Here is a 24,494-nt window from a genome sequence, read left to right as displayed (position 1 = left end):
GGAGACTTGGAATCTCCACATGTAATGTACATTCGTAGTACTATACTATACTTGCTTAACAGGACTAAATTTTAGTACGCTTATTTTCTCCTAAAAGATAAAGCTCATACATACATACGTCAAAACATCCCATGCATATTTTACAAGAAAGGAAAAGAAAAAAAACTTACACCTCTCAACAGCTTCATGTCGTACCACGCAGCAATCAATCCTTTTAAGCCAGCGATGGAGCTCAAGAAGGAAACCCCTCTAGTGCTTTGAAAATGTCTGTCCGAGTAACAATTCCTGTTTTCAACATCATTAGTCAGCGTTTCCTTGAAGTATAATACTCATTGGCATGATAAACTGGGGGTTTGACAGAGCTCTCTGCCTGAAACACTTACCCACGACCTGGCCTTCCTCATTCACAATTGGTATCCGATGCACCTTCTTTCTGAGCATCAAGGCGGCAGCATCTGCCAGTGTGGACAAAGAAGATCAATCTTAACAGAGGTTCTAGCGTTAGAATAAAAAAGAGAAAGATGGAAACTTAGAATATTATTACCCAGAACAGTATTTTCAGGGGTTAGAGTTTTTGGAGGAGATGACATCACTTCACCCACCTTTGACTTTAACTGCAAAACAACAATTGTGACTAATAGCTCATAGACAATGAAAAGACAATTCAGTCTTCATGGAACTAGATGTCACAAAGAACCAGAAAATTAACTTTGTTGTATTACTGAAATAAGAAGAAGTGTGGCTAATATTTTTAAGTGAACTTATTCAATCGGAAATATATGCCACATGACTGATTTCTGAATACCATGCTCAGGAAGGAAAACAATCTTAAAAGAGAAACCAGTATCCTGTTAAAGACTGTGGTCATAGTATATGAATAATCATGCCTTTATAAAATCCTGAAGGAAGAAAAAGCTGTGTCAATTTTTTGCAGTAAAAAAACGAAGGTCAAACTAAAAATTGGAGGAAATACACTCAACAAATAGAGCTCAAAGGCATGGAGAGACAGGATACGACAAATTCAAATAATTAACTAAAACATACACTCTAAAGGATACAGTAAAGTTCGTTTAGTTACATTTTAACCTTCAAGTAAGATACAACTGACAAACAAAGTTTACAATGCTGTAATCCAGAAAATTAGTGAACCATGAGCATCCCATTGACAGCAAGGGAGTATCAGCTTACGCACAGGTCGAGAGGGAAATCTAACTGATTACAGTCTTACTCTGGTTTAGTTGCATCTAGAAACCACAGATTACAATATAAACAAAAGAAAAGTCTTATCTCCTTCAACCCAGGAAACAATATCTTGGCTTGTGACAATTTTACAGGTTCCAATTTTGTGAAAAAGCATTTTATTCAAGGTTCTTCATTTTATTTTATTTTTTGTAAATTAGGAATGGAAGTTCATCAGCTGTTTCTCAAGTGTTTTAACAAGGAACAAACTTATTGTTTGACTGGTGACAAGAATTCAATGATTAAAGCTTTACTGCAAGCTAATGTCTGAACTGTTGTCTTTTTCACACTTTCAGACTGTTCAATAACAAATTATTCTTCCTGTAGTGCAGCAAATACCACAAAGCAATGTTCAAGGCTAAAAAGTCTTGGAATTCACAGAGTTAAACCAATTTTTAGCTTTTCTGAAATTTAACCTTACCAAGGAAAAATAAACTAATACCTTCCAGCATGAGGCAAATTCACGTGCATAGTAGCTGTGTCCATTAAGGAATATAAAGATCTTATTTTTTTAAATGACTAGTCTGAGGTTTTGCAAGATGAGATTTAGTACTTTTTTTCAGAGAAAAGTTATCTGATATTAAAAATTAGAAGTCCAAACACTAATTAGAAATCAAGAAAAGTAAAGGTAGATCCCTGTCATTGCACCAGCAAAACCATTTTCTATCATAACAGATTTGATATAATATGTAAACCTTTAAGTTATTTACAAGAGGAAACAAGAAGGAACTTTAGTGGCCCTGCAGCCTCCAACAACCTAGAAGAAATAGTGTCCATTACAGACTGGAGGCATCACAGGAATCTTAGAATGATGGAAGCCGGTGGAAATCCTTCCATGCCCCTTAGCTGTTTTTACCTTATTGCTGACAAATCATTTTGATGCAGTGTTTTGGTTTTTAGCAGATCTAATTCTTACATGATCTAACAAGGAAAATAAAATCGATCAGTTTACACAATAATGGGGGTGTTATGGCATTCTGCTACAATTCAATAAGTTCTTTTAACTAGCTTAGAGCTAATGGGTTGAATAAATCTCTCAAACATTTTGACACATGATAGTCGTCGGGAAACAAGCTTATGATCGAACAAGTCTACATAACAGAGGGCTTTAGTACGCGTGTTTATATTTTTACCAGTTAACATTTCACAGAAACACTTCACAACTACTGATTGTAATGAAACTTAAGAAGTAAGAGACAGAGAAGTTATACCCAATTTTTTACAACAATAAAAATATTAAAATTTTGAGTTTAAAAGAAAAACTTAAAACAGAGGGCGACCGGTTACTCATTAGCAACGAGTTTCTGTACACAAAAAATGATCGAGAAATCCTGAAATGATAATACTGAAGAAGGAAAAGCAGCAATTAAGCAAGGAAGAGAGCACTAACCCCATGCAAAGCCCTCGAGATGTCCTTCTTAGATATAACTCCAATGCACCGCAATTCTTCATCAACAACCGGAAGCCCCGATACAACCTGAAAATGAACATCGATGTCCTCTACTGTCTGGTCGACTGTTGCCGTTCGGATTAAAGTCGACATGACCTCCCCTAAAAGGGCAGAAGGTTGCGTCTGCGCAATTTTTTTTTTTTAAAGTTAAATACCTCACTGTAAAGATGTCAAATGGAAGGGCTAAACTACACAAAACAAAAGAAGTAAAAAGAGTGGCCCTTTATAGATAAACCTACCTTGTCTTTGAAGATCTCTGGCTCCAAATAAGCTCTCAAGTCCTCGTAATTTAGGAGAGAGAAATTATCCGGCCATTCCCCAGAAAGGATGGGCTCCGGATCGTCCTCGGCCTCAACGTTATTCGCAGAGAAAACTTTATGAAGGAGAAGATTCCTACTGTTCGTCTTTTTGTTAATCGAAAAGGAAAGGCGACTTTTGGAGGGAGCGGAGGGAGCGAGACTCGTCGGGGAGACGGCGATCGGTTTCGAACAAAAGAAATTCGCGACGCCAATCAAACTGAACGCCATTATTGCCAGAAGCCAGTACGATTTCGCCTTGATTATTCCCTTATTCTATGTGCTATGATCTCTGCTTCAGGACCTGTAACGCTGAGCTTGTGGAACGCGTTACTGTCGCCCTGTCCGTCGAAGTTACGTCTGGGTTCGGCCACACTTGGCTTCGTACTTTCGTTCGGTTGTGGAGCGTCGCGGCCTCGACGTTGAGATTGACCACCAGAACTCGTTTTCTTTCAAGCTTCACCCATCCATTGACACTTTCTTAATAGTTTCGAATTTTTGTCCGCGGATATCGTAAGTGGATCTAATCCATGGCTCAGGTTAGGGAGTGATAAGCAAAGGCGCCCGCCCATTATCGTTGTTAAAACATGCTTCCTGACTCATACATCGTATCTCCTAGTTTCTTACACGCAATTTGTTTCGAAAAATTTCACTCAACCGTACATTATCAGTGGATGGTAATACATTCCAGTGTAACATACGGAACGCTGAGGCAAGGTGAATAACAAATAACTTGCCTAGTTTTTTCTCTAAAAACAAGCCACCTCTTAGCAAGTTTACTACCGACATCTTCTTCTTCCATGAGGAAAACAGGCTGCTTCCAATAAGGAAATGCTGCTTTGACAACCGTTTGTTTCCTATTCAATGTGGCAGGACAGCCATGTGATCATAGTAACTGTACAATTAGGTATGAGCAACATCCATGTATACTTCTGTTGGCTATGCTCGAGCAGTAGAAACTTCATCGTGCTGCTCCCCTTCGGAGGCACCGACAGCTGCTGCAAAAGGCGAGGATGGCTGAGGGGAAGTCTTGCCATCTACTATTACTATTGTCATATCTAATTTGGGTATTATGGGCGGTTTTGTCCTACGAGTAACTGTCATCTTCAAACCCTCAGTTGTGTGTATTGTTGCTCCTGTTGTCATATTCACCTACACACACAAATAGTGGAATTACAACCACTCAAACAAATACTCAAAACCATTTTCATGTCTGCAAACAAGCAAAGATGACCATCAAGTCACTTGGATCAACTTTAGTTATATTATTTATCAGAAAACAACATTTTGTCCAACAAATGAGAGACTTACAGGAGGTGCTCCAGGAGCCATTTGAAAGTTGAACCTCCGCACAAGCATTGCAAGAGCTAGTACATTCTACAAAATAATATGTTAGGTTAAGTTAGTACTGTATTGCTTATCTCCCTCCTCTGGTTAGATAGCATTGGTCCACCGGATAATTATGAAAAATCGCTACAGATGATTAACAGATTACCTCAAATGTAGCAAACATGTCTCCAACACATTTCCGTGGTCCTCCACCAAACGGTAAGTAACTAAAAGATGACAGTTAATGGTGATGTTAGATATGGCTTAGCCACCAAAGATGATGATCAAGAAAAGATGAAAGACAAAAAATAAATTACTCCGGAAGTAGCAGTAATTCAATGAAACAACTTATGGATTACACATTATGCAAAGGCATTTAACAAGGAATAACCCATTGTCATCCAAAACACGCAAAACAAATGAATGTTTCACATTTTCTGATTATAATTTCATATATAAAAATGACTGCAACATTCAGAATGTCAATATCTTTCCGCTGATGCAAAAGATGGTGCAGAAGGCAAGTACTAATTGCAAACCTGAAATTTTGGTTGGTTTCATTTGGGTTTGGTCCATCTAGAGGCCATCTTTCAGGTTTGAACTTGTCTGCATCAACCCAATGTGCAGGGCTCCGGTGCAAATTCCATACAGAAATAAAGATATCCTCACCCCTTCCATTAAAATACAAATTATGTTATGCAGGGATATCTTAAACAGAACTAAAACTATATAGGATTAAATAACTAAGAGAACAGCCAGACTTATTAGATAAGTAGAGAATATTTGTTCAAATAAAAACGAAAAAGAAAAGCAATTAGCTCCACCCATCTGAAAAGGCAAAATGCTAAATGGATTAACATTTAAAAATTCACACTAAAGGTTAGAAAGGTAAAACAAAATTATCATAATTGAAAAGTTATTGAAAATGCAATGTCTTTTTTTTCACTCCTAACTGGCAACCAAATTTTATCAAAATATAAGACCAATCATTTTCTTAAAAAAAAAGACCAATAAATAAAATGTTTTCCTCTTTTAGATTTTTTTCGATAAATACTACACCAATGAAAGCAGCAGTCATTTATCTAATAAGATGTCCCAAAAACATAATATTAAACAAACAAAAGAAGTATTCTCAAGGCAACGGTTCTGAGTCACAACCTTTTGATGGGGTACTCCCCCAACGTGTCATCCTCAAGAGAACGGCGAATTAACACTGGTGGTTGTGGGTAGAGTCTCAAGGACTGTAGGACCCAAACAAGATGAAGAGGAAGTCTTAACGATCAATGTCATATACATAAGCTTCGTCACGAGTTCAAATTGAACGTAAAGATTCTTGCATTACAGAGAGAGTTTCTTACTTCATTAATTACTCGGGTTGTATACTTTAGATTCTTCATGTCATCAATAGTAGGAAGGCGATCTCCTAGTACAGAATCAACCTATAAATAAAACAAAACAAAGACATGCTCATAAAAAAAAGTGCCAATTAATTTTACCACCAGAAAGGGAGTTGATCATAAAACCTCATCATGATACGCGGAACAACTCCAACAACTAACCTCATCTTGAAGCTTGGACAGAACACTAGGTTCCTGCACACATAGCATGAGACTCATTATGCAGGTTTTAGCTCAATTCCTACCATATGTGCCCATATAAAACCACAAGTGATGCACATGCTCACCAGAAATATATACAAATATTGTATATTTGTTAAGAAAAAGCTAAATTCAGCATTAAGGCAAATTAGTAACAAGATGGGGTATCAGCAAATTACTACCAAGAAGAGGTATCAGTGCCTAACAGGCAATGTTGGGATATGTAGAAGTATAATTCACAAGACAGGAACCTAGATAAATTGCTCAAACACTACTTTGTCCTAACCAGCTAAGAAATATTGTTGACCTATTTGAAGTACACAGAAAATAGACATTTGCTTATCCTTCCATTGGCTCCACACATGAAGTTGAACTTAGGAACGCTATAATTGGTGTTGCACCCACCTTCCATCCAATAAAGCAGAAAAAAGACGACCAACCAAATTGTAGGGATATGTACTGAAGTTTTCATTTGCCACAATAAGTAGAATAGCAACAAAGTAGAAGAGAGGTTTGATAACCAAAAAATCACAAAACGAAGTTGCACATGAAAGTGAGAGAAAAAAATTTAATAGATCATCTAAATTTAAAATTAAATGTCAAATTCCTCATTCATCTGGAATATTTCATGCATATTTATACCGTTGTGAGTAGATAAAAAGTCCACGTCAATACTGCAGCGGATGTTTCATGTCCTGCTATAAGCATTGTCATTAAATCATCACGGAGTTGCTTGCTGGAAACCTACAATGGGGCACTATATGCGTTAAACAAAACTCTAATCAGAAGCTGATACGAGAAAGGGGGGTGCGGGGAGTACATCATCCCCTGATGCTAAGAGAAAGTGAAGAATGCTAGGATCCTGCTCGTTCATGTACTCCTCACTAAACTGTAATTCTTCTTCTTCCACCATCCTCTGCATAGAGTCATAAACCAAACTTAACAACTGAACAGTTCAAGTACAACAAAATTCTTCAAGTTAAACTTTGAAAATGCACTGTAAAAGCAAAAGAGAGCAAAAAAAATAAAAAAATGTAGAGCCCATGAAAGCAAAACTACCAGTGCTATATGAATAGAAGTTATCTCAAATAACCGAGGAAAAGACAAGATGTTTTAATCAACAGAACCGATTTGCAAATTATACAAGAATTTCCATAAATGCAAATATGTTATAAAACAGGAATTAGGAAAAAGAAGATAAGTATGAATCTTTCTCAACCCATATCAATCTCAATTTTGTCTAGTTACAAGTATCGTCATAGGTATATATGCCTTAACCATTTCTTTTGTGACATCACATGACAGAAATTTCAGCTTTATAGCATGAGAAGATTCTCTATAGCATTCATTTTTTCTGCTCAGATGTCTGTAGCATCCACATGAGCAGCAACAGTGCGTGATGAAATGATATTTGACAGAAACAACTAAGACTGATTAAAAGCATGTGACAAGTTAGAAAGCACAAAACAAAAAATAGGAATCAGAAACGAGGAAAGAAAGTGTGTTAGTCCTCCAGAATAAAGTTAAGAGTCGAACATACCTTGCATATTGCTATTAGTTCATCAAGTACATCATTTATCAGCTTGAGTGCAGCAGAGACCTTTTTTTGCCTGGGCGAAATATCTTTCCAGATAGGTATTTCCCAAGTAGGTATGGGAGAAACACTCCGATCTTCTGCTTCTCGCAAGACGGTATAAACAGCCTAAGTGCATGCAAACATAAGAAAGACATGACAAGGTTGTTATTCAAATATCATATGATAACAACGAAGCAAGCAGAACAACATTTAAAATAGTACCTCTACTATTCCTGTATCATTTGTCAAGGAGTCAAAGTCATAATTAAATACAGCCTTCCCGATAACATCCAAAGTCAACCGTGAGAAAAGTGACTCCATCTCGACATCCTCTCCATCAGAAGCTGCAGCATCCAGCTTCTGGCAAAGCCTAGCAGAAGCCTCTCCAAACAGACCAATCATAGCTGCTACATACTAACAAATAAATGGAGTTTCAAAACAAGTGTGCAACTAAAGTAAGCCCAACTTCCTGCATTTCTCACTAGAGACAACAGATTAGTTACTCCAAACATTTGGCAATTCTCACCTTCTGATGTAATGCTGGTACAATGGCCCGACGACGAACCCGCCATATCTCACCATCAGCTGGAATTAGCCCTTTTCCCATGACAAATTCTAGTATTTCAGCCAAAATGCCCTGCACAGTAAACACATTATGACTGTGATCAAGGGAGCGAATGAAGACTGGACGGAGCAAACCACGGAGTTTTAAGTTACAAGAGATTACCTTGGAATAAGCTTTAGAGTTGTCTCTCAGTATATGCTTGGCAATGGAAGGATCAGATACTATCAAAATGGACTGTCCAATAATACATAACAAACGTCACAGTTAATGATATGGTGGGAATTAACATGTACCCGGTTTCTCTAAACACAAACAGAGATAAGTAGATTTGGTTTCTAAGTTAATGTGCGAGGAAAAGGACCTTGGGACCGAAAGTCAGTCTGAATATTCCGCCGTAAGTGAGATAAAGCTCGTAAAGAGGGAGAAAAAAAGCCTCGCCTCGGATTGCACTAATTGCTCCTTTGGCATTTGGAATCTCCGGAGAACCTCCCCGCCGATTCGGTAGAAGGTCCACGAATTCCCGAGAAACACCCAATTGTAATAGACCCCGTCTTAACGCACCAAATAAACTTCACCTCGATATGACATACGTAGAAATCAAGAATTTCCTTTAACTCCAGAAACAGTACTAAAATAACTTAAAGACAAACTCTCAAGTCTCAAACAAAACAAAAAAAGTTTGAAACGGACATACCCAGAGCCTTCAAGAGTGAATTCTCCGGAAGCAATTCGAGCAGAAATCTCTGCCCGCCGTTTCTCCTGTAGCAACCTCTCGACTTCCTTAACGGCGCTGCTGTCGGTAAAATCCGGCTTCCGGCCGTTTGGCGAAGAAAAACAGATGATTGGGAAATGACGAGGACCTGGTGAGAGGCATCATCGTACTAAAAGGCGCCAAAAAATCAAAAGAAATAAGATGGACTTTCCTAGTTTCTCCTTACCATTATTATTTAAACCAGTGCACGGCGTGGTAAACTTGGAGATTTTGGAGCGGCGTCTGGTGCGAAGGGATTGAGCGGGTACACAAGGGAGCTGAAGGAGTGAGAGATGAGCTGCCATTTGAAGAGAGAGGCGACCAGAGGGCCGCAGTTGAATTGAGTTAATGAAAAAAACGAACGTAAGCTGTGGAACAAGGTTCCGATGTTGCAGTGTTTTGGTCAGTTCATCTACAAATGGCACCGCCGGACACGGATACGAAAAGGAGTATCCAAGGGAAACGAGCAACTGCCGCTCGTTAGAAGATTCCTGCATAAAAGGGTACAAAGTCGACAGCTGTGTCACCGTTTTACGGTGATCTTGGGGTTACTGATTGATGAGACACCCTGGACCGGGAGCGAAGGCGGTCATGGGTTAGGCTAAAAGGGAGACCCAAGCCGACCGAGTAGGGTCCAACTTAGCAGCCGGTTTTTTCATCTCCCACTTGTGAAAATAAATATATTTTTTATTTTTATTTTCAAAATAGTAATATAAATATATTTTTTTTAAAATACTATAATTTAAGTTTTTAAAATGTTATATCATTTTAATTTTTTTATAAAATTTTATATTTTTATTAAATTTGAGAGTGAGGGATTTTTATTGAGACAAATTGGGGTGATAAGTTGCGTTTCTAAAAGAGTCTGACCCGGTCTCTCACTCTGAGTCAGTCCGTCTAGAGTTGTAGAGACACGGAAGATTGATAGCCCGCTTTTACTCCGAACACAGAGGACCGAGGTTGAAGAAGAAAAGACGTGGAGGGACCACCTGGTCCACTCCCTCATGTTTGTTTTTCTCGGCGAATCTGAAATCTGATGCCGTGCTATTTTTTGTGCAAGGTCGCTGTTTTGTGACTAACTTTGTCGTCTCCCGCAGGCTTTGTCATCCAAGATTGCAGTCTCCGTAGCTCAGTATTCGCCACGTATTCGCCATGGATGCGAATGCAAGGAGACAAAGTTGGCCAAAGATAGCTGCTTCCAGCTCGTTGGACGTTGGCTGCTGGTAGCTGGTTGATTACTGACCTTTTGTTTGGCACAGTACAAGTCGCTGCCAGACGCACATTGTTAGCTGATCGTCAGACATTTTGTTTGGCAAAGCCAAACTCACTGTTACGCGCACATTTGATCGTTGAGCAGCAGCCCAAGTTCGTTTCCAAAGGCTTGAATCACGGGATTTAGCTTTGGTTTCAAAATAATTTCACTTTCTTCGTCCCTGGTTTCTCTTCTACCCTCCCTTCCAATGGCCCTCGCTATTTTATAATTCTGGGGAAATAATAAATGACTGCTTAACATTTATGTTGATTTATTACAGGATCAGTGAACAATCCAAGATTTTATTTTGTGCGTGCAAACTATAATTTCTTTCAAAGAGAACGGTGCTTGGAGACCCGACAGCTGATCACTATAAGGGATGGAAAAAGAAAGAAGAAGAAAATAATTTGGAGAAAAAAAACAAAGTCGCAATGCAGAGATTGGAATCTTCGATTCCTTCTCCTTCGACGTTTCGGACCCTTATTTCTCCAACGCTATGATCGAGTGGGGGAGAAACTGCCGATGCTCATGTTTCAAGGACAGACCTACCTCTGATGAAGAAGGAACAAGTTTGAAGCTGGCAGGGTTCTTCGGATCAGCGGAGAGAGGAGGAGAGAACAAGAGGAGATTAACGATAAATTGCACCGAGTGGAGAGGAGCTGCGGGAAATCCCTTGACGATTCCGGTTGCCAGAGAATTGAAAGAAAGATGAGATAAAAGGCTGATATGGAGCATGGGGTTTTGAAGGTGACGGTAACGGTGCGTAAGGAAGCGAAGAGATGGGAGATCGAGATTGAAATGTCCGGTTAACTACTATGGTTGAGTGTCTTTCAACTCTGGAGAAAGGATAGACCTCTGACGTCTTCGATCCCTTCTCGTTCAACATATGGAACCGTTTCCAGACACTGTCCTTGGGATCAAACCAAGTCAATGAAGCCACTGCCTTCGTCAATGCCAAAATCGATTGGAAGGAGACCCCGGAAGCCCACGTCTTCATAGCAGACCTTCCCGGGCTGAAAAAGGAGGACGTGAAAGTTGAGCGCGAGGAGGGCAGAGTGCTTCAGATCAGTGGAGAGAGAAACAAAGAGAAAGAAGAGAAGAATGACGAGTATCACCGCATCGAGAGGAGCAGTGGCAAGTTCTTGAGGCGGTTCAGGTTGCCGGAGAATATCAAAGTGGACCAGGTCAGAGATGCATTGGACAACCACTATGCCCAAAGAGGAAGTGAAAAAACCAGAGATTAAAGCTGTTGAAATTTCTGGCTGAAATTCAAAAAAAAACTGAAAACTCTTGCAGTCACCATACACAATAGGATGTCAATCCAAAGAATTGTATCAGGCTGTCATCAAAATATTGTAAGAATAATGTTTATGAGAATGTGCATCAAAATATTGTAATCGATTGTGAGATGGTATTAGTGGATTATTGGTTTCAGAATTCTGCTTCAGCACTGCAATAACAATGAGAAGATTACATGGAAACACAACACTCCAAAGTTAGAAGGCCCCAAAACTTGTAGTCTTTAAAAACCCAATCAAAACGAAAAAGCAGAATTCACATTGGCTTGAATCTGCTGGAGTCTCTGTAATCTCAATGAAATATAAAAGCTTTTTCTGGCACTAGAAAACAACAATATACTGGTTCAATCCTCCGTCGAGTCTTTGTCAAGTTCAAGCCAAAGGCATGAAATTGAAGTTTAAGGATTCTCTAGTTTACCTGGCACGGGAAAAGTCACAAGATTTTTTCCTTTTTTCTCTCTTTTGTTTTTGAGGAAGGACAAGATTCAGGACAAGAGGTGGGAGAAAATGATAGAAACAACAGAAAGTACATCGATAGCCTGGAGTTTTCTACATGACACTCCACCTCTTACTCGCTGATGCTCAGTATATCTGGTGATGCAGATTGGAATGACTGGGGTGGATAAAGATTTAGTACAAAGGAAATTGGTAGAAACTTGTAGAATTGACGGAAACCATTTGAAAAATTTGAAGAATTAACGGAACGTGTAAGATGAATCAAAGTTATTTTGCATGGCCATAAGCTTACTAGCACAGACAAGAGTAGGGAAGATAAACAGTTACTAAGAAAGAAAAACAAATGAACAAAAAGAGCAATTTAGAAACTATTAAGAAACAGAGAAATTGAATAAGGAACGTCCACTCCATTCTCAAAAAGACAGAAATATTCACATTTTATAACAAATCATTACAATAAATCACTAACAACAAATTGTTATAACAGCTATCAATTATAAATAATTAATCACAAATGGTTATCAGCATTAATTATCAAACAAAGTTCTAAAAGCATATTTGAGATTTGATTTCATTAAACAACTCATTTGAACCAGCTACTTTTTTAACTTTTTTCCTTTGAGGATATGTATAGAATATGTGAGATATGTACAAAAGTCTCGTTAGTTTGTGCAAATATTCCACTTAAACCAATGCTTCCAAAAAAAAATCAGTTACATTCCATTATAATCTAACTAAAATTTCCTGGAGTTTCCAATAAATTCTGACGTTTTTATTTCAATGTTGCAATGAGTTTTCAGAAGAACTAGTTTCCTGCTCTAGAAGGTAATTATACGAACATAACAATTTGCACAGAAGGGAAACTTGAGAAGATGAACTAGGATTTTTCTGGCCTGAGATTCACTTATACTTAGTGGGTTGTTAGGTACCTCAACAAACCCATTTGACAACTCTCAAAAGAAAGCTATACAAGGTGGTAATACATTGTTACAGGTTTTCTCCCAATCTACAGGCTGAAGTTGCATATCCATGTTGTAATGAGCTCAGAAAGAGTCAATGCAAAGAACAAAACCAACTGGCCTAAACGATCAAACACCTGCCATGAGATGACAGACATATTAGTTTTGACAGAGGACAAACTAAATGTTGAACTCATAAGAAAGACAACTAATAGAGATCATCTAACTGTGGTAAAAATGTTTATATCTAATATAAGGTCATAAAAATAGACACTGTTTACTTGTTTTAGATAAGAAAGATGCTTGTTTTTTTAGCTATGGAAGTACACACATCTAAATGCTACTGTTATGAGAGTATATTCATCTGAAAGCTCCAGAATGAACTAGTCTTGCCTTGTGGCCAGCAGGTCAAGATAGCTATAATGAAAGAAGTAAGATATTTTAAACATATACCGTTACTTGTATTTCTCCATAATTCTCCTTGCTTCCTCTAATGATTCTTCCTGTGAAGCACCAGTACCTCCACCGCCATTGGGTCTTTCATCCTTGTTCAAGGCTAAGTACCCAAAATATATAAGCCCCATCATAGCCTGTTCCCAAAAGAAAAGAAAAAAGAAACTGTTGTGGGGCTAATTCAACAAAAGGATATTGAAGATTTTGAGATCACTTTGAGGCGTACTCCAAGTTCATCTTCTAAGAGTCTTTATTCTTAATTAGCAAATAAATCTGCACATATCTTGACATGTTTGGGTATATTTGAGGCAAAAATACAAGCATCAAATCCTGATTTCTTAAAACAGCAATCAAATAATTTTGAAGCCTCCAGGTGAAAGTTTGCTATCTTCACAGACGCAGCTCCAGTTACAACCAAAACGAAAAATATAATTAGAATCACTACTTAACATAAATGATCAGTATAGTATAGTTTGCAAAAATTTCTGCAACATAGCATGGACATGCATGTAACACATTATGTAAAGACAAAGTAGAAACAGAATCCTAGTTGAACGAAAGTTTTTGGTGTGCAGAACCAACTTCATTCCGTTCTCCTTAACAGCCAAAACCACATGAAATATATCCCACAATTGTTCAGTTTTGCAACTCACCGGGTTTAATCCAAAGGGCAAAAACAATCTACCTTGCAAGGATGTTGATTAAGTATTCTAACTAACTCAGAAATAGGGCAAGTTCAAATTATATAGACTTATAACTATCATCTACCCAAATATCATCTATTCATCCAACTATGCTAACTTTAAAATGCAGATTCTGAATGATAAAAATCACAAACTTGAATAATTATTAAGCAACTTAAAAGCATAGCTCAAACCTCTATAGTTATAGTTTCTACTCTAACTCTGAACTCTTTTTTTCAAAGGGCTTCAATCTTGAACTTTCAGGCCTTCGTAGAGTTTGAGTTTGACTATCAGAACGTATTATAAGATCTTTAGTGAATAGAAAATAAGTTCCTTTTTCTTGTATGGAACACTAAGACACAGATTTGCCCGCCACTTATACTCTCCATTGTGTTCCTTGAAAGTTCCAAGGCTCTAATACTTCTGAGAGGTAGCCAAGTCTTAGGCCCACAACTAGGAGAAAAAGCAGTTAACCCGTGTACTCTAGCATACATTAATTCAAAAGTCAAAAGAGACTGAATTCAAAGCCTTCGTGAGTTGGGGATACAATTGACAGCAGCTACCATGCCCCAAAAGGTTAGCCAACAACAAAGTCCCTCGTCCATCCACTCGAGCTTCGCCACATTGAAAAAAATCTTTTTTTTTTGGTGTCTATAGCCAAGGGGAACTTCAAAGACTCGAGGACAGGTGCACGAGTCAAGTACAGTGCTAGAGATAGTGTACCCATCGAAATCTAAATGAATTGAAAGATGAGTAAAGTTCGAAAGACTACAACTGCTGAAAACATTAGGAAACAAACAAAAGAAGTTCACAGAAAACATTAGGAAACAAACAAAAGAAGTTCACAGAAAACCTATAAATATAATAAATAGTTAGAAATGTAATGCAAAACTAAGAAAGCTACTTGAATGGTATGAAAGAAGTGATATCTCATGTTCTAAGGTGGAACGAAGGGTGCAGTGGAGGATTTCTTTCTACAAAATTGCATTTTTTTAACAAGGGAAACTATAGCCAAACTAATCTTCAGATAAGACGTGGGTATAATATATAGTGTTTCTACTTGACAGCTTAATACTCTCTAAGGAATACGTACCAGCACGAAGAACGCAGTAGACAGGACCGATTTCAGTACGAAAAGGGAAATGGCTACAATGGCAACAGTCACACCAACTCTTGCAATGGGTCTTGGCACAGGATCCTGAAAAAATATCACACAAAAATTTGAAAAGTCACTAGTTTGTTCACCCAGAAGGATTTCTTTATTGGATTTTAAAATTCTTAAGTTCACTAAAAATAACCACAATAAAAAAGAAGTAACGTACAGGTATTAGATTGGACCCGGCCTCAACTCCATCCTTCCCAACTTTCAACACTGTCTGAAATACTAATTCAGAGCACAAAACCATGGAAGTGAGCATATATAAATAAAGCCACTGTTATAAGTTAGATGAAAAAAGAAAAACAAGAAACGACCAGCACTTCCAAGTTACTCCGTAACGGTAAGAGACTAGGAGCCACGAGGCATAATGCAAAATGTCAATTGAAGGAAAGATAAAACCTTTAAAAATGTTAGATTGCGCGGCAACGACAACCAGGCGTCTGTTAAATTTTCCCGAGTGGGACACGGAAAGGCAGCGGGATCCACGGAGAGGACAGGCAGAAACGAAGAGGGGATGGCTTGAACAAGAAAAGAGTTTTTCTTTGGAGTCTTGTAACTGCAACGGGGCGTTCCACAATGAAATAAAAGTAGCCATTCTCTGTTATTTTGTATGCCACGAGCGAGCAAAAAGAGAGAGGGGGAGAGAGGCTGTGGCTGTGGCTGTGGCTGTGGACTTATGAGGCTCAAGGTCAGGGAGGCAAGGGAAGATGAATCCCATGATTCTGTGGACTGGCCGAAGTCATCCATCCGGACTTTGATCGTTTTGAATCAGAGCCGAAAAATAGAACTGATAAAGGTATTTTTTAACAAAAAAAAACTGCCTAAAAAACTTAAAATTGTCGACAAAACCTTTTTTCAATTTTTTTGTTGATAAATTTCATTGATTATATTTAGCCAACAAGGAGTTTTTCAGCGAAAATTTCATTTTATTGATGAATATAAAACATTTTTTGCAGATTTTTTAAAAATAAATTTTTAGCTTAATTTTTTTAAAAATATATTTATTTTTTCCTAAAAATTCCTCCAAATAATTTTTTTATTTTACAGAAAACTCAGCCCAAATTTTTATATTTTATAATATAATTTACAATGGAAGATTCTGTCAAAAAATAATATTTTAAGATAGAAAATTATTTATTTTTACAAATATCTTTTCAGAAATTTTACTCAATTTTTTATTAATATAAAATAAATAAAAATTGTCAATTTTTTATTTTTATAAATATTTATGACAGGAATTTTTAGTAAAAATAAGTTTATTTAAATATAAATATAAATATATTATTTTTTATGAAAATATTTTTATTTTAAAATTTATGGCATAATGTTATGCTAAGAAAATATTTTGTTTCATATAAAATATTTAAGGCATAAAATTTAATAAAAATAATAATTTTCATAAAATATTTTACGACAACCAATTCAGCCAAAAGATTCATTTTTAAAACAATTGTTTAAAACAAAAAATTATGTTGATAAAACCATTTTTTTATTTTTAACCTATTTGAAACATTTAAAGTTGTATAAAATGTTCTAAAATTAAAAACAATAACAACTACAAGACATTAAACACAAATTTTATTTACATACTAAATGATGAAGATGATGAATATATAATATGTACTAAAATAATATTTTATCCGAATAAAGAATAAAAATTTATTTAAAAAGTCTAATATAAAAAAAAATAGACATGCTATGTAGGGAAGATCATTGTGTGAGGAAATGCTGCACCCAGATTCATCCCCTTCTCATAGCCAATCCTAACACCCAATACTTGGTCGTTATGTTATACAATTTGATGATGTTAATTAACATGTCTTTTACATAGGTATAAAATCTTATTGCTCCCATACGGGTCATTAAATTTAAATATCCCATATATATCAAACTTTTATCTATGTTTGTTTGATACTGTTAGAAGATAGGTCCAAGCCCACACGACCAAGGAAAACCTACATATCTAAAAGTATTATAAGATGGGTCACACGACTAAGGAAGGCCCATAAGATGGATCAAAGCACATAAGAAGTAAAACCCACCATGATTACCACGAGCTGACATCTTTATCACATAATTTGAAAGATGAAGAAGGACTCACAAAGGCATCTTTATCTTATGGTCACGTCTTAGAATAGTTATAGTTTGAATTATATTTGTCTTTTATCTATATTGAGTTATTTAATTATACTAGGATTTATCTTTAAGTGTTATAGTTTAGGTGTAATTGGAACAAATATAGTTTTATTGTAATTGGACACTACTAACTTCCTCTATTATAAATAGAAGTTCATGTACTTTGATTATAATAAGTCAATAAGCCAATGAAATATTTATCTTTTTCATAAATTCAACAAATACCTAGAATTGAACAAGATATCACTTTTCGACAACATCTAAATCTTTAAAAAAATTATAAAATTGAACCGACTATCATTTATATCTAAATTCTTAATCACTTGGATTCGTGATTCCATCTTACTCATTCAGGATTTTGGCATTGTTTAATGATTTTTTGTTACAATTTAAAACAATTGCCAAAAAATTTGTTACATCTCCTGGAAAACATGGTGCATCAATGGCAATACCAATTTTAATCTTGGGCTGCATGACTCAACGAGTGGCGGCTCACCTCCACCTGCCTAACCTACAGAAGCTTGCCTCCTCCTCTGGCAACATCTGCTGCACCGTGAAGAATATATTCCTAGTAAATCCATTGTTTAAAACGAGAGCGAGAGGAGGAGGATCGATGCGTCACACCTAAAACTCAAATCTCACGAAAGAAGAGAATTTTACAAAACCGAGTCAAAATCAACCACCCACGATTCTAAAGGACAACAGATAAATGACAGGTGAAAGCAAAAATAGCAGCAAGGAGAAGGGACAGACGGACAGTGACCATCTTCACGTCAGAGTTGCCTTGCAAGGAAGAGCAAGACCAGCTGGAAGGCCGTGCTTGGGAGCTTCACTGCTTCAGCCATCCCTGAATAAGGACGACTCTCGAATCCTTTTGTTAATACTGAGGAAGTCGAAGCTCACCATTGCCAGCAGCCTTCCTTCATGGTAGAGACAAACAGGAGACGGAGAGTTAATACTGAAGACTGAGAGACGAAGTAGGTGAATTATTGCCTCAGCGTAGCCCGGGACCCTTCCAGCGCAGCATAACGCATAAGCAACAGAAGCCATCAAATCTACTGATGGCTGCCTCGCTCATGCACCGTTTTTTTTTTCTTTCCCACTCTTTCCACTTGAAAACTTTAATCCAAATGTCATTATAGGTTTCACTTTATGTTGGATGGCTACACAAAAGCATCATCATCATCGGCTTCTCTTTACCATTCTTTTCTTTTGATCAGATCCCTTCACAACTAAAAGACGATGCAGGCGTTGCTCAATTTCTCTGGTTCGAAATTGCAATTACTCTCTTTTCTGCCTCTATAATGCTGACCACACTGTTCAGAATTAAGGTTTAAAGATTGAGATCATTTGCTTGATGAAGCTTTTACTAAGAGCCCAACTTTGAAAAGAATGGAAGGATAGCAGATGCAATAAATGAAGGCTAGAGTAACCTAACAGGTCTGTTAACGACAGCAGCAACTGCAGGTGAAGGAACAAAAACAAGGAAGCAGCAAAGGAAGAGTTGCCCGAGTAAGCTATATTAGTACTATGACAACTGAAATCCTGAAACCTAAACGGCAATTCTTGTAAAGAAGGAGAAAGTGTACTAGAAAAATCCATGAATTCGAGGTTTCCAAACATCTTGTTGGAGATGTTCTAATTCCAGATTATTTAACGAAGCCGCAAAAGAGGAAAGATTGCATAAACGCCTTGGATTCCGAGCATAAAGAAAAAATCCATTGATTTCTTTCCGTCCTAGATCTTTTATAAAGGAAAAGCTCTCAAAGACTCGAACTAAAGGGACTCTTCATCTCCTTCGTTTCATTGTCACAACTCTCTCAAGTCCCTATTCTCAAAGGTGCCCAAAAATTAAACATCTTCAAATTCAAGAAAAATGTGCTATAGAATTTTAATAAGCAACTCAATTGCCTTTCCACTTTCGGTTCTTCCACTGCTATACGGAAACGATGACCACCTGCATCCCCAAAGAACAGGAGGATGAAAGATGAGTTTAACAGGAACTTTGCAGCAGCTTTATTACAAAGAGGGAGAGAGAGGAAGGCCCAAGAAATGAACCAATTCAGTGAGCATGCTATAATGAAAAAAGTCTGATTATTTAACTTGAGGGGGAATCGTCCACCTTCTTGTCTTGTTTAGGTATTTGATTCCTCTGGGTTTACAGAGATGTTAATAGAATATGGCAAACACAGAGCCCCCCCCTCAACATGTTACAAACAAGGATCCCAATTCCTGACCTGTCATGTTACATCCTCTGCTGCAGATTTAACTCCATTTCATACGCAGACACGGTTATCTAAGTGGCATTACAGATGTATAACTAGAAAGATTTTAAACGGGTTTAGATTCAACAAGAGAGCAAAACCACAAGCTTAGACTCAGAAAGTGCTTCTCAGAAAGGAGTACCTATCTCACTTCTATCTGTGGGGCTATACAAAGCAGACCTGTTCCTGGGCCTATTCTCCTCCAGCTGCTTCACCACCAACAACATATCCGGCCTCACCGACGCAACCGGGGCACAACAACCCATAGCAACCTTCAAAGCTTGCACCAGACCGTCCTCCATTGGACTCCTAATTCCCTTCAACACCTCAACATCGAATACCTCCATCGTTGTCTCTTCCAACACGGCCGCCTTCACCAATGCTGGCAAATCAACCATTTCCCCTGTTCGTGCATCTTTCCCTGGCTTTTTCCCCAATAAAATCTCCAGTAACAATATCCCAAAAGCATACACATCGGTCCTGGAATTGCATTTTTTCATCTTGTGCAGCTCCGGCGCCTTGAACCCATCAGTCTTCGCTGCTGCCACCACCTCGTCGGCCACAGAAGGGACCAACAGCTTGTCAAGACTGAATTCCGTCAGTCTAGCAACAAAAAATTCGTCGATCAGGACGTTACTGGATCGAACATTTCCGTGCGTGATTGGCATTTCGTGAACGGTGTGTAAGTGGGCGAGTCCTCTTGCAATGCCCAAGGCGATTTTGTGCCGCCGAGCCCAGTTCAGCATTGGCCTTCCAGCTCGGGTTTCTGAGAATCAAAGAAAAACAGAGAGGGAAAACTGTACAGTGAGTATTATGTATCATCATAGGTAGTACCGTGGAGAGAAAATGCACGAAGAGAAATAAAAGAGAGAGATGCAGTACCGTGGAGAAGATCATGAAGAGTTTTATTAGGGAGATAGTCATAAATGAGGAGTTTTTCGCCCCTCTGCCCCTGATAGAAAGCTCGAAGTGAAACGAGATTTTCATGGCGGACACGACCCAGCTGCTTTATCACGGGCATACACGAAGCCCTGTCTTTACAACTTCCTTCTCTCAATAGCCTTAAAGCGATAGTTCCACCATCAACCAGCTTCGCCTTGTAAACAGTTCCGTAGCACGTCTTCTCTATTACCTGACCAGTCGCATTTAATACATCTTCCAGCGAAAGGTGCTCACCACCTTCAAATACTAATAACTTGCCATCCCCCTCGTTTCCATTCTCGACTTCTTCCTGATCGACAGCTTCATCATTCGAACCTTTTCTTCTTGCTTTCCTTCTCTTTATCTGCACGAAGCCAATTGAAACCGAAGCCAAAACCACTGCTCCCGCCATTAAACTGATGACAATCCCTGCAATCGCTCCGGCGCTCAATCCAGAACTCCGCTTGCATTTCCCAAGAGGTGGCCCGCAAAGCTCAGCACTATTTCCTTGGAAGACCTCGGTTGTGAATCTTCCGGCAGACGCAGGTAACTGCCCACTGAAATTGTTGTAAGAAAGATTTAATTTTTCAAGATTCAGTTCAGAAAGTTGCAGCGGAATGGGACCCGAAAGGTCATTGTTGGCAAGATTGAGTTCTTTTAATCCCTGGAAGTTGGTTACGAATTCGGGAAACTGCCCCCCGAACTTGTTATTCCCTAAATCCAAAACCTGCAAATTGCTGCAAGTTGAGTTGGGTATGGCGGGCTCCGGAATAAGCCCGGAGAGATGGTTCCCATTTAGACCAAGAGAAACGAGCCGATCGCAGAGGTTCCATATCGATGGAGGGAGAGAGCCGTTGAGAGAGTTTTCCCGCAAATCCACGTCGAAGAGCGAAGGGCTGTTTCCAAGCTCCAGAGGTATGGAACCCACCAAGGAGTTTACGCCAAGGTAGAGCGACTGCAAGGAGGAAAGCTCACCGACCTCTTTTGGGATTGTTCCGCTTAGCCCGGCGGCCGGAAGCTGAAGGGACAGCAGTCTCAGTCGCGCGTCTTTTGCAAGCGAGAGATTACCATTAAGGGGAGAAGAACCCTCTTCACAGTGAAGAGAAGACCCATCCACAAAACCCCACTTGAGACCTCGCCACGAACAGAGAGGCCGGGAAGTGTTCCAAGTCGCTAACAAGATATTTTCCGAATCGCCCTGTAGAGAAGGTTTGATCTTTCCGAGGAGAAGATCAACTTCTGAAAGATTAGTGGGTTCCTGCGAGAGCCCATAGCTACAGAAAAGAAAGAAGAGAAAGGAAAGCAAGGGGAAGGACGGAGACGACGCCATGAAGAGGGACGGAGCGAGGAAGGAAGGAGAGAAAAGAAAAGAAAAGAAGATAGGGGTTGGTGGGAAGTATAGAAAAGGAGGAACTATCGGACTTCAAAGGGTGTGTTCCGCGTTAGGTGTCCTCTCCCTCGCTCTCTTTTTGAGGTGGTTTTCCCAGTAAAGCTGGTTTTGTTTGACTGTGACCACTTCGTGTGTAGGCATATCAGGCCCTGTCGATAGTTTTCTAATACGGGGACTGCTTTGATTTTGAGAAACTAAAATAAAGCCGCCAGTGGTCGAAGAAAGAGGGGGGGAACGGTTGAGCGCCCGGCCGCCATCGCCATGAGCAAATGGCGAGAGAGTCCTGTCTTTTCGAGCAAATGGAAAAGGGGTTTGTTGGCATTTGAAATTTGCAGAATTTTATTCGTACAGAGAGGGGCCAAATGCCCCTTATTCCTAAGCATTGAAAAGACTCTTGAATTCTTCTCAGGCTAAGAGCGATCGACCCCCCACTACCACTGGTCGCGCATCAAGCGGGGAAAAACGCAGGAATGAGCACACATTGAGGGGCCATATCCGATACCAAATAAAGTTGAGTCCACTTGTCGATGCCTTTGCCAGGAAATTCCGATGGTTGATCGACTAAGCGATAATTTATGGTCGGCCATTCCTACTGAGTGCTCCCAGACGACTAAACTCGCTCAGTTCACTAACTACAGTTCTGACTCTGTAGAGACACTCAACTTGAAGATATCAAGAATCAGAGATTCAATTCTTTGTCTGAAACATGGCTACCATCGTTATGATTCGTGGCTCATTGTCGGTTCATCTTGGGTAAGCAGCAAAGAGCTCGACAGAGCGCGTTATGTGAGTGTTTCTTTTTAATTAAAGGCGGCTTAATGAGGACCCACCTGTAATGCTTAGTTGCGAAACTGGGCATGATAGCTTTTATACAAATAATTAGTTTTCTATCAAACGTGGTAATAAGAAAATTAAAATTAAGAAGCAATTAAGATAAACAAACCGCAACGGCAAACGATTTGACAGAATGCTGTGGACATCGGACCAGAACAGGTTGTTGGGCCAAGTCAAAACAGTTATGGCTGACGAGGACAGTTCACAATGTTTGACTGTTGGACCATGAAAATAGCCCACGTAGGTGGGCGCGCGGCGGCCCGCAATTCAAGAGTGGCAACGCAGGTAAAAAACCCCGTGCTTTAACAATAAAATAAGAGTTTTTAAGGCATTTGTGACTAGAATTGTATGTTCTTCAATAGATCTTCTTTTATAATAGAAAATACAAACTTTATTTATATGTACATGTTTTATTACCTTTTATTTAAAAATATATATATAATAATAATTTATTTATTTATTTATTTATTATACGGTTTATTTTTATTATTATAAGAATTTGGTTATTTTAAATACTGTTCGATACTGTTGGTTGAAGCACAATCCTTACGGGTTTCGCGATCCCCCGCCCAGGAAAGCATGATTCAGCCACCAGACTCATGTGTCCCGATACGAACAATTACAAATTGGGACAGACGTTGGGACTTGTGAAAGCAGCCCAGGAAGCGAAGGAAGTGTAGATCTAGTAAAAGGGTCGTTTTTCAGAAGCCCAAACTATCTGGCTTGGCATGATGTGGGAAGTCAAAGTTCCGTCGCCCTTGTCGTTCTCTCATTAGATTTTTATCCATCAAACTATGGGCGTTAATTTTATTTGTTTACTTGGACGTAGCCATCGGAATTTGATCACCTGTTGATCGACAACTGTAAAAAGTCTCTAATACATCCGTTTGATTAAACAAGGCTAATTAAGTTCGGTTAGAGATCATTTTTTTGTTGTAATTGTTCTTACGTTTGCACCGCTTGGCGGATTGGGGCCTTTTGTATTTCAACACCTGATTTTTCATTTGTTGACATTAAATAAAATAAATAAAAAATATAAATACTTACCCAATTAAGTATTTGGGTGATATTACCAAGTAGTCTATTTAATGTATATTAATTGGAACGATATTGGGTAAGTGTTATTTTTTGTTATGCCATTACCCGATTTATATAAGAATAATTATTAAAAAAAAATTATTTAACTAGCGTATGATTTAGAAAAAAAATCTTTTATAATATTTTATGATTATTTTTTAACACTAAAATAATAATATTTTTTACCTTGTATATATGATCATACAATTTGTCAAAAAAAAAATTTCCATTAAGTGTGGTGTTAGTGCACAATGTAAGAACAAGGGGAAAGTGGGAGGAAAAGTGTAGTACTTTCCTTAGGGAAAGTGAGATCGACCCCTTTGATTTCAAATTTCCTCCCATTATGCCTAAAATGAGGGAAATTAAAATATATTTATAATTTATTTTTCCCTTGCACTTATATTGCGCACTAACAGGCCCTAATAAGAATCAGAACGAGCAATTACGAACTAGCAACGAGAGTTGTTTTGGGTAAGGGAAGGACGGCAGCGTCCCTCTCATGTACGCACGATAAGAAATTGGGACTTCTGGTCGGAAGCTCGTTCGGTCGGTCCAAAAAGAGAAAGACGAGAGAACAAGCAACGGCTCCGGCACTAGTCTGCCTATGGAGTCTTCAAGTGGAGACCCATTCTAACCAGTGGGTTCCAGTAAGGCCTCTTAACGGCTACTTCGGCCCCGTATGAGTCCGAACCAACGGTTACAGTACTACACAAGAACCACTCCAAACGACTACCTAGGCCACGTACGAGTCCGAACCAACGGTTACACTACTACACAAGGACAACTCCAACGGCTACAACCTAATCGA

At 38.6% G+C, this 24,494-nt stretch overlaps 4 protein-coding genes and 1 pseudogene across 5 annotated transcripts; 1 reads left to right on the top strand and 4 right to left on the bottom strand.

The window, feature by feature from the left end:
• Nucleotides 1-61: 61 nt before the first annotated feature.
• Nucleotides 62-3,550, bottom strand: LOC137961730 (uncharacterized). The gene is made up of 5 exons (XM_068808430.1): nt 2,929-3,550; nt 2,630-2,812; nt 545-614; nt 384-455; nt 62-285 (listed from the first exon to the last, which is right to left on the bottom strand). Exons 1-5 carry the CDS (start codon nt 3,214-3,216, stop codon nt 233-235), a joined length of 666 nt encoding a protein of 221 aa, XP_068664531.1. The 5' UTR covers nt 3,217-3,550; the 3' UTR covers nt 62-232.
• Nucleotides 3,551-3,618: 68 nt separating this feature from the next.
• Nucleotides 3,619-9,266, bottom strand: LOC137961333 (protein LUTEIN DEFICIENT 5, chloroplastic-like). 2 transcript variants are annotated; one of them, XM_068808384.1, is made up of 16 exons: nt 8,992-9,266; nt 8,748-8,913; nt 8,415-8,622; nt 8,216-8,287; nt 8,015-8,125; nt 7,711-7,902; nt 7,453-7,614; nt 6,733-6,828; nt 6,555-6,656; nt 5,838-5,906; nt 5,673-5,753; nt 5,473-5,555; nt 4,854-4,985; nt 4,481-4,541; nt 4,297-4,362; nt 3,619-4,137 (listed from the first exon to the last, which is right to left on the bottom strand). In XM_068808384.1, the coding sequence occupies exons 1-16, from the start codon at nt 9,107-9,109 to the stop codon at nt 3,925-3,927; spliced, it is 1,932 nt and encodes a 643-aa protein (XP_068664485.1). In that variant the 5' UTR covers nt 9,110-9,266; the 3' UTR covers nt 3,619-3,924. The 2 variants fall into 2 exon arrangements, with proteins under 2 accessions (XP_068664485.1, XP_068664494.1); XM_068808393.1 differs by having other exon boundaries at nt 5,874-5,906.
• A 1,516-nt stretch (nt 9,267-10,782) lies between these two features.
• LOC137960948 (17.8 kDa class I heat shock protein-like) lies at nt 10,783-11,463 on the top strand (annotated as a pseudogene).
• A 1,097-nt stretch (nt 11,464-12,560) lies between these two features.
• LOC137957131 (uncharacterized) lies at nt 12,561-15,727 on the bottom strand. The gene is made up of 5 exons (XM_068804860.1): nt 15,464-15,727; nt 15,228-15,289; nt 14,999-15,103; nt 13,223-13,359; nt 12,561-12,906 (listed from the first exon to the last, which is right to left on the bottom strand). Exons 1-4 carry the CDS (start codon nt 15,657-15,659, stop codon nt 13,225-13,227), a joined length of 498 nt encoding a protein of 165 aa, XP_068660961.1. The 5' UTR covers nt 15,660-15,727; the 3' UTR covers nt 12,561-12,906; nt 13,223-13,224.
• A 3,550-nt stretch (nt 15,728-19,277) lies between these two features.
• On the bottom strand, nt 19,278-22,060 carry LOC137960483 (putative kinase-like protein TMKL1). Its single transcript, XM_068808155.1, has 2 exons — nt 20,347-22,060; nt 19,278-20,230 (listed from the first exon to the last, which is right to left on the bottom strand). Exons 1-2 carry the CDS (start codon nt 21,713-21,715, stop codon nt 19,593-19,595), a joined length of 2,007 nt encoding a protein of 668 aa, XP_068664256.1. The 5' UTR covers nt 21,716-22,060; the 3' UTR covers nt 19,278-19,592.
• Between the last annotated feature and the right edge of the window lie 2,434 nt (nt 22,061-24,494).

The sequence above is a fragment of the Aristolochia californica genome, unplaced genomic scaffold (genome assembly GCF_029961685.1).
Source record: "Aristolochia californica isolate CCGP_79_NKW_82.1479 unplaced genomic scaffold, dmAriCali1.0.hap1 SCAF_1, whole genome shotgun sequence".
NCBI lineage: Eukaryota > Viridiplantae > Streptophyta > Magnoliopsida > Piperales > Aristolochiaceae > Aristolochia > Aristolochia californica.
The sequence above is the reverse complement of the archived record's forward strand: the minus strand, read 5'-3'. Positions and strand labels throughout refer to the sequence as shown.